The sequence below is a fragment of the Bicyclus anynana genome, chromosome 5 (assembly GCF_947172395.1).
Source record: "Bicyclus anynana chromosome 5, ilBicAnyn1.1, whole genome shotgun sequence".
Lineage (NCBI taxonomy): Eukaryota > Metazoa > Arthropoda > Insecta > Lepidoptera > Nymphalidae > Bicyclus > Bicyclus anynana.
The window spans coordinates 5,513,093-5,523,672 of record NC_069087.1 but is presented as its reverse complement, the minus strand read 5'-3'; the positions used below and the strand labels follow the sequence as shown (position 1 = coordinate 5,523,672).

The following is a 10,580-nucleotide window of genomic DNA, read 5'->3' as shown; positions in this document are numbered from 1 at the left end:
GAGTGTCATAGGCTATGTTTGGTCCTCATATTCACACGGGAACGCGAACCACGTAATTGAAACCGCGGGGCGTCATATAGCGGCATTTCTGCGACTTTCAGAAATTTTGTATTATCTCCGAAACTATATAACTAATTAACATACTGTAAAGGGCAAATCTTATCTCTATAATATCCTTGTGATTATTAAGTAATTTATTTTGACAAGGATTTAAGTTTAGTTGTGTAAATAATGACGTAAACCTTAGTTTAAAATTTAAATAATTTATTAAAGTACTAAAGGTACTATATCTGCTAAAATATAAAAGATAGATATATGGTGTCGCGGACTTTTTTGTAGGACTTTTAAAGGTTCAAAAAGCCTCCATACATTTATTTCAGCTATACGCAATGGTTGAGGCAGCGCATGCGAATAAGTAAGTTTTTCGGTCCGACCTGTAAGAGAAAACTCGCGATAACTCAGTAGTTATATATGATAGAAATATAAAATATAGCCTATAGCACTCTATAGCCGATAACGTAGCATTACCCCATTTCAAAGAATTGTTACAAACTTACAAACTTACAAACTTTATCTCTTTATAATATTAGTATAGATAAGAGTTGCCATTTACCTTGAGATAGTGTTTTATCGAGCTGATCAACTAATTTTAAATTTTATATTGTTATGTTTTATTTATAATAAGTGATTGAATTCACGTGAAATAAGCAAAGTGTTAATAAACAAAGTGTTTGGTGAAGATTGTGAAAAAATTGGCTAAAACTCGTAAACGGCTTAATGGATTTGAATCAGGCATCGAATTACAATAAATAGATTACGGTCGTTGCGGACCCTGACTTTGACAGTTGCTTCATGCATGACTGTTGTTTTTATTTTTAACATGAAATAAGTGGTTTATGCCAAGACAACGTCCATCGGGTCAGCTAGTATTATATAGATGTTAGTTAGAACGGTCGTTTTAGTGCGTCCCATATATAGTGCAACGTAGTTGAATGCACTCTATTGCACTTGCAGCGAGCTCAGTGGAGCCGTTGACCCTGGGCCGATTACGTCAAGTTTAAGGAACGTTCTATACCTGACTTATGTTAGCGACTTCAATATCAGCACAGCGATTCTGTAAAGTTATAGCACTGTAACGTGATTTCTTTTCCATGGCAACTTCGTAGTTAGTGACGAAAAAGTGCATTTTAATTTTGGTATCCCGTAACATATTTATAATTAAAAAAAAAAGCGTGCGTCTTGGGACGCTCGACAGAAGTGATAACTTGAACCTGCTGCCGTATGCATGAGTGAAAGGGAAGCCAGAGCGATCGGCGCCGTAACGCGTTACGTTACGAAGTGGTTTACTCTCCCATAAGAAGTTGTCACTTCAAAAATATCAAAAAGGTGTTATTGACACTTTTAATATACTAGCTGACGCCCAAGTTTTCGTCCGCGTCATTCCCGTTACCGTAATAATACGGGAATAAAATATAGCTTATGATACTCACAAACAACGTGACTTTCTAGTGGTAAAAGAATTTTCAAAATCGGTTCAGTACATTCAGAGATCCCTCTACAATATCACAAACTTTACCTCTTTATAATATTAGTATAGACTACCTTGCTAACAGTTTTCCATAGTAGCTGGAATTTATTTGGTAGGTATTTGGAAGATAGTATAAGTAAATTTAAATTAATTTTCTGTTGCAACATTTTGCATGCATTACTATTCGTATGTTATGTAAATTGTTATGCCAGGTTAGAGAACACTACAATTTGAATATTTAATACATTCTGTTATTTATTTGACACACATCCAATGCACAATATTATACAGACAAATATTAACTAAACTTCAAACGTAATTTTGTGTACTTTGAGCCTGCGATAACTAGACTTACTTCATTTATGTAAACAAGGTAGAAAGTTGCTTGTGCTCTTACCTAAAGGCATGTAAGTACTTGCCAGTTATGGAGGTTGAACTGTGGTAACTTTGAAAAGATACGATGATGAAGATAAAATGATATATAAGAGAGGTGATAGTCCAGTGGATATGAACTTTGCCTTCGATTCTGAGGGCGTAGGTTCAAATCCAGTCCCGGACATGTACTTCCAACTTTTCTGTTATGTGCGCATTTTATGAAATTAAACATCACTTGTCCCGAACGGTGAAGTAAAAACATCGTGAGGAAACCTGAGAATTTTCTTAATTCTCCAGCGTGGTGAAATATTTTCCTCTTTCTGCGAGGAGACTCGTGCTCTGCTACTATGATGTACTTTGGAAAGTAGCAGGATTCAAGGGTCCAGAACCTTATTGTCCAAGGGCAAAGCGTTTTTTTAAATATTTTCCTCAGCATAATGTGAAAAAGCCTCAGTAGCCAGTCACTTAATTTTAACGATCAAACTTCAAGGGTCTCTAGGGACTGAAGGAATGATATGCTGTACCTAGCTATAACATATCAAAAAATTGCATTTTATATTTGACATAGAAAATACATCTTTAAAACCTGTTTTCCAAAGCCACTACAGTCCACCATAATTGGCTACCGGACTTATAAGGGCTGACAATTTTTTTTTCATTTGTAAATTGAGGAATGTCTGATTATCGCAGGTTGTACTGTGTTATACGTTGTATTTATACAATGAACCCTTTTCGGGGCCCGCGGTGAAATTAACATCATTCCATAGCAACCCTTTGTCATCCAAATATGCGCGCGATTTGATGTTGACGACCCCTGATGTAAAGTTATGCCAATGCCGCGAGCTAGATGTCCTGATGAAAACGCAGTTTGGTAAAGTCAATTTGCGGAACGATTTTTATAACTGATAAAAAAACCACATGGTTTTTTTTATCTGGTAAAGTAAGCAAAAAGTTTGACTGCCACGTGACGCAGTAGCTACTGGGTAGTGACCCTGCTTTCTACCCATGGTCGTAGGGTTCGATTCCCACAACTGAAAAATATTTGATGAGAATGGGTTTTCTCCAGTATCTAGGTGTGTTTATGCATAATTTATGTACATACATCATCATCATCATCATCCACGCATATTCGGCTCACTGCTGAGCTCGAGTCTTAGTACGTACGTACACACGTAGAGAATTAGGAACATTCTCATTCTCAGGTATGCAGGTTTCCTCACGATGTTTTCCCACCGTTTAAGACATGTGCTATTTAATTTCTTAAAATTTCAATTTCAATTTTAAAATACATTTCTTTCAATTAGGCTTAGTTTACAAGCACTTTCGAAACGTCAGGTAATAATGTTATTAGGTAATAGTTACAATAGTTATTGAAAACTCGAAATTAGAGCCCACAACAAACTCAGCCAGGGTTTATTTTTTTTTTCAAGTACAAGTAAAGTTTATAGTGATACGAGTTCAGTGACTTCAATTTTCTGAGCGCAATGAAGTCAGCAAATAGCCCAGCTAAACAAACAGCACATAGTTCAAGCATTTACATCACAAACATGGTAATATCTCTGCATATCAGTAAAAATGAAAACTGAATAATTTCGTTCTACACTATCGGAGTTGGAGAAATGAAATGCTAAGCTTTGCCCTTATTCCCACAGCTTTGTCAGTAACGTGACGGATTTAAATAAAAGCCAACCGGTTTTATCGGTCAAATCTACCCGTACCCGTACCAGTCGGGTCAATAGTCCCGATAGCTTGACTCGAGTTGTCGTTACTCGTTAGACCAAGCTGCAGCTTGAGCTTTGGGTTGTTGCACTGGAAATGACACAGTATTTCACATTTACATTACTTGGGTAACGGTTTGTTGGTTTTATTTTGACGGTGCAAAAACAACAATTTGAGGCAAACTGAGTTACTTTTTAGTGTTCCGTACTTAAAAAGTAAAATAACAGAACCCATATAGGATCACCTTGTTGTACCTATATCTGTCTGTCAAAGCCATTAATTTTGGGAACCCATTAATACGTACTCAGGTCTCTCGAATCTGGATATAATACTTTTTATTTAGTTTTCAAATCTGGATTAAACGATCCAACAAATGTGATCTAAACTTGATATTTAAGTAAAATCTACATTGTTGATTAAATAATTAAGATGATTTATCGGTCAAATCTACCTGTACCCGTACCAGTCGGGTCAATAGTCCCGATAGCTTGACTCGAGTTGTCATATTCGTTAGACCAAGCTGCAGCTTGAGCTTTGGGTTGTTGCACTGAAAATGACACAGTATTTCACATTACTTGGGTAAAGGTTTGTTGGTTTTGTTTTGACGATGCAAAAACAACAATTTGAGGGAAATTGAGTTACTTTTTAGGGTTCCGTACTTAAAAAGTAAAATAACAGAACCCATATTATAGAATCACTTTGTTGTATGTCCAAGTACATCCGTCTAACAAGGCCTTTCATATCGGAAACGACAAGTTATCGAGTTTAAATTAAAAACATATACTCGTAGTAACTCAGATCTACTGTCTCTCGAAGCTAAATTAAATTTACTTTTCACAAATCACAGTGTAGTTCACAAATCTAGGCTAACGATATTTAAGTAAAAAAACCATTTTGTTACTTAAATAATTAAGATTAGCTAGATGAAGTTACAGTTTATCAAACTGAATTTAGGAAAAAACTACGACACTGGATTCCTGAACTACGAGTATTTATATTATGTAGCTACTGTACGGAACTCTCAATGGGCGAGTCCGACTCGCACCTGTCCGTTTTTTCATTAGTTAAACTACTAGATACCACACCTGATTTTCTGCGGAAAACTTCGCTAATCACAAAACGATGCTAGGAACACATGGTACAACCCGATGCCTTTTTTTACGCGGGGAAATCTCGCTACGGGAAGGCAATGTCGGACTTCAACCGAATAAAGCCACACGGTGTTCTGACTCGTCACCTGACGGCTAAGCCACGGGAGTTTCATAAGCCACCGCAACCCAGCCAGATCAAAGCGATGCCCTGCGTTAACCTAAGATGTTACTCCAGGCGCATACGGCTTAAGGCGAAATTAAAAGGGCTTTTAGTTAACGGAACCCTAAAAAATTAAGCATGGTTTACCCCACAGTGTATTTCAAAAGATGTAGATGCGAAAGCCTTTTACCCGAAAAATCCTTTGTCAGGCTTGCAAATGAATTTTTTTACGGATCTCTCGGCGTTTTCCCGTGCTGCAGAGCGGCATTGAATTCCTTTTGAATCATTAATAACTTTCAATCCGATGTTCATTTTGCGACGGTGTTACGTATTCTAACAAAGGGGTATGTAGAAATGTAAATTTATGAACTCTGTCGTTCGTTGCGTGTTTGTTTAAATTTGACGGTAGTTAGGAATGTGTGGAAAAATTAAACAAGCTTCAACCTTTCTTGTTAGATTAATATATATTTTTTATAAATGGAACTGTCTGATCTATTTGGTCCAGTAATCAGTGTTCCAGATCTCAAGGTTAAAGTCATGGGTCCGTATATGAAATATTCTTTCTTTCAAGAAATTTTTAATAAAAATTCTCAGCCCGTATTTGGAAAGTTAGAGGCTAGTGTTAGGAGTACACCCTGTACACAGGAGAGTATGTGTTATATTCCGTGCCTTAGAGATAATATCAGGTCATTACCATTAAATCATACACGTTACAAAGTAAAAACAGCACCAGCGTAGTGGGTCTAAAGGGTCTAAAGTTCAGACCCTTTAGACCCACCACGCTGGCGCTGTTCTCAACTCTAAACCCCCTCTCATGTAAGGAGAGAAACCCTGAATAAAATAAAATTTGAGATGTATTGAATATTCTAAAATATTGGAAATTAGCGGACGCCCGCACTTCGTCCGCGTGGAATTCAGTTTTTCACAAAAGCGAACGGATTTTTCGGGATGAAAAGTCCATGTGTTAATCCAGAGTAGCATATATTTCCATTACCAATTTCACCCAAATCGCTTCAGTAGCTGTAGCGCAAAGGAGGAACAAACATACGCACTGACACACAAACTTTCGCCTTTATAATAATTGTGTGATTATCAAAATGATTTCCTTGCATGAATACGAATGCTATCATTTGTATTTGCATTATTTTATGCATCTATTTTATTATTACGTCTCTGGATATAAGGTAAACTATGTCTTACATTAAAGGGTAAAAATAATAAAAATTAAAAGTTTATATGAATAAATGAGAGAAATGAAAATAATAAGAATACGTTTCAATATCTATGATATCCTCAGACTAATTAGATAAAGACCTGCCTCGCAAGACATTATTTTTCTGTCAAAGTATATGATCAACGATCTTATGCGATTATAAACACTGTCTCTATAGAATCGATGTTTCATAGTTTACAATCGTGTCCGTCGGTTAAAAACCTCCGTGAAAATACCTTTTTGTGTAGTTAAATGGTGTAAAAAACTAACAAAAACTGCTAGTTTAGTATAAGATATGTATGAAATCTAAGCTCGTTTTCCTTAGAAAATGGCAGAAAATTTTGTTTGTGAATTTGGGTGCGATACTAGTCCTTATGTATGTAGTAATGAAGTAGCATTGAGTACACTTTACTTTCATACAATCAATAAATAATGCCATCTGTTACCATTAAAACAAATAGGACAGGCGATTTATTGATGATATCTATTGAGGGTTATTGATGACCCGCCACCCCACTTTGATATGAGAAGGTCAAAGACGACCGGTTGTCATAATGTTTTTGTTTATCTATGATCTGGCTGCGTTATTGTTGTTTGGAAAGAAATGGATTGCTTTGTGATATTTGTTTTGCTAGAAAACTGAGTTATTTGTTCCTTTACAAATGAAGTAGGTACGTTTTGGAGTTTTTCCAATAACTAGCCGACCTAGTACCTTCACCTGTGTAGTTCCTGTTTCCGTGAGAATACGAAGATAAAATATATAGGACACTTACAAATAATGTAGGTTTCTAATGGCAAAAGAATTTTCAAAATTCGTTTCAGAAAATATGCCCTACACTATTACTTTATCTCTTTAAAGTAGGTATAGATTAGTAGATGCCGCGTGGATGCCCTTTCCCGTAGTAATACAGGGATAAAATATAGCCTATAGACTTCCTCGATAAATGGGCCATCTAACACAGAAAGAATTTTTCAAATCGGACCAGTAGTTCCTGATATTAGCGCGTTCAATCAAACAAACAAACTCTTCAGCTTTATAATATTAGTATAGATGCACTGTGTTGTGGTCTTATAAATATGGTCTCATGGCAGTGCATTGTAGTGTAGAAAGTTTTTTTTTTTATTCTTTACAAGTTAGCCCTTGACTACAATTTCACCTGGTGGTAAGTGATGATGCAGTCTAAGATGGAAGCGGGCTAACTTGTTAGGAGGAGGATGAAATCCACACTCCTTTTTGGTTTCTACACGGCATCGTACCGGAACGCTAAATCGCTTGGCGGTACGTCTTTGCCGGTAGGGTGGTAACTAGCCACGGCCGAAGCCTCCCACCAGCCAGACCTGGACTAATTAAGAAAATCTCAATCTGCCCTGCCGGAGATCGAACCCAGGACCTCCGTTTTTGGAAATCCACCGCGCATACCACTGCGCCACGGAAGTCGTCGAAGTGTTTTTGTAGCAAGTGTTCTGTAATAGACGATGGGTTTCCGCTGCATATCCCGTGTACTTTAAAGAACTCATTCCTTGAATGGCCCTGTAGTAGGGCCGATAATGAAGATATTTATATTGTTCAGAGCGATAAGGTTGGAATTATAAAATACGAAACAATTAAAAGTCAATATCACGTGTCATAAAAGGAAAAACATAATGAGGAAACCTGCTTAACAGAGAATTTTCTTAATTCTCTGCGTGTGTGAAGTCTGCCAATCCGCATTGGGTCAACGTGGTGGACTATTGGCCTAACCCCTCTCATTCTGAGAGAAGACTCGAGCTCAGCAATGAGCCGAATATGGGTTTATAATGATAACGATGATGAAGCTCGAAGCTCGAACAAACCCCGACATAAACTATTTAAACAATAAAAAAATATTCAAATTACTTTTCATAGACATTTTATGACATTTGTCACAAAAATTTGCGAAATTCAAGCGGAAATCTTGCGGAAATCACAATTTTCTTGGTGATTCTATTCAATATAAGGAGCTTGCAGTAAATAATAAATCAAGAAAATGTCTGAAATTGAACCAAGAAAGAGTAAAGTTTCAATGATGCACCTCAAAAGCCAGTCCACCAAGTCACAGATAGGCTTCGGGAACAAATCCATGAGTAGGCTGAGAGTCCGAAGACAGTCGTATGGTTTTGCAGGAGTGCCCGGCATACGGCCTGTGGAGAGATCATCTCAGGTATTTTTTTTTTATGTATGATAGGCTCGCGTTTGAATTTAGAACTATGCCTGCCGTTTGTCTGATGGAAAGCAGCAATAGGGTCTAAAGTGGAGTAAAGATCCTATTCACTCTTGTTTTGAAGGTGTTAATATGGGAAAATATTTTTTTTTCTTTCTATCGGGTGGTTAATGGTTTGCAGGTTATGAGGTAATCGTCCTATAGATAGAGCATGCGTCAACAAATAGCGGTGCATTCGATGTAACAAAAGAGTTTAATATGTCTTTTTCTCTTGAAAAGATATCTTATCAAGCATACTGGGTCAGGCTATGAAATATTAGGTGTTTCTGTAATTCTTTTTTATTCATTATAATTAAATAAATATAAATAATTTATAGTTATGCCGTTCGGCTCCTATAACTTGACTTGTCAACACCTTGTTATGTGTTATAAGTTATAGAAAATACTACCGAGCACCCTGTATAGTATACATTTATCTTTTTTAGGTTGCTATCGAGTTCAAACGGCCTATTTTGAGTTATTTACCAACTTACCAGCTCGATCCAACTTATAAGTTCCATGTTCCAACGGTACAGAAGTTGACTGCTGAACTGCTTGATGAGCTGTGGACTGGCCACAAGTATAATGTGCAGGTGACTTTTGATCGATTATTATTTTATTTTTGAAGTGATAACTCCTTATGGGAGACTAAACAGCTTCGTAACGTAACGCGTGGCGGCGCCATTCTGTTTATGAGATTTCATAATGAATGACCTTTATATTTTAAGATTGTGTAAAAATCACGAAAAAGATTACGAAATATGATTTAAGAAACTTTAAAATTTAACCTGAAAACAGGGTTCGGGCATTCTATTCTATTCGTTTCTATTCTGTTCTACTATGTTCCATTCTGTTACATTATATTTGACTTTCCATACAAACTTTGACCAACCCCTATTTTACCCCTTTCTCTTTTCTATTTTAAGGATAAAAAGTCGCTTAATTCTTCGAGGTCCCATTTATCATAATACCTACAAAAATTCATTTTGATCGATTCAGCCGTTTAGCCGTGAAAAGGTAACACAGACAGACAGACAGACTTACTTTCGCATATATAATATTAAAACGGATTGAATCACTGTAAGTGTCTTATTGTAGTTGCCTCGTTGGTTCAGTTGTTGTGTAGCGTCGGATCACGAGTTTCTGATTTAGACTCCTGCGTCGGGTTATCAAATTTTCAGCTTTGTCATCTTAGGAATTATCTTTACTCTTGTACAAGAAAATCTGATAGTGGTCGTTAATTTATTTACTTATTAGTCTAAGCTTCTTATCCCCTTATCTATGATTTTTGAGGCTGAAAACAATAATAATTAGTAGTTGCCCAAAAATTGACCAGATAACCTTATAGTTATTTTGGCATCTTCTTCTTCTTCTTGGTCGTATTCTTCATTGCTGAAGGTCGTGTCCGCACTGCAGTCCCTCCGATGCGTTGTTAACGATTCCCCTCCACACAGTCCGGTCCTCAGCTTTTCTAATGGCTGTTGTTACAGGGAGTCCAGTGAGTGACTTAACCTGGTCAGACCAGGGGGTAGGTGATCGGCCGCGTGGTCGTTTCCCTTGCACCTTGGCATATTTTATGGCATATTATTTTGGCATATTTTATGAAAAAAAAAGCTTTTAAAAAAAGCTCATAAATATATATAAAAAACAAAAAAAACACACATACAGCCGAACGCCTCTTCCTTTTTGGAAGTCGGTTAAAAATAGATTACATTAGTTATTATTACATTAATTGTGTATATTTATAGGATTCCCCGGCTCTAGCGCTCCGCATAGCCGGCGAGTTGATGCGAAAAGTGAAAGCAGTGCAGTTCAACCGATACCGCATCATATGTGTCGTCACTATAGGACAGAGGAGAGCTCAGAGCTACAACAATGCCGTGTCCTTTTTATGGGACCATGAGAGGGATAACTTAGTTGATGTCCAAAGAGAAGTCACCACTGCTTTTATTCAGGTTACAACTTTTGGTGTGTACTTGGACTAATACCACCAACGACTTACAACAAGGACATAGGCCTTTTGTAGTGACTTCCAAACATCACGATCTTGAGCCGCCTACATCCAGCGAATCCCCGCGATTCGCTTGATGTCGTCAGTCCACTTTGAAGGGGTTCGACCAATACTGCGCTTTCCAGTGCGGGGTTGCCATACCTGCACCTTGAGACCCCAACGTCCATCGGCTCTTCAAACTATGTGCTCCGCCCATTGTTCAGCTTCGCGATTCGTTGAGCTATGTCGGTGACTTTGGTTCTTCTGCGGATATCCTCATTTCTG

General features: G+C 37.3%; 1 protein-coding gene across 1 annotated transcript; it reads left to right on the top strand.

Moving 5' to 3' along the window:
* The first annotated feature begins 8,092 nt into the window (after positions 1 to 8,092).
* Positions 8,093 to 10,290, top strand: LOC112048592 (dynein light chain Tctex-type 5-like). The gene is made up of 3 exons (XM_024086191.1): positions 8,093 to 8,266; positions 8,752 to 8,898; positions 10,054 to 10,290. Exons 1-3 carry the CDS (start codon positions 8,093 to 8,095, stop codon positions 10,288 to 10,290), a joined length of 558 nt encoding a protein of 185 aa, XP_023941959.1.
* Positions 10,291 to 10,580: the final 290 nt, after the last annotated feature.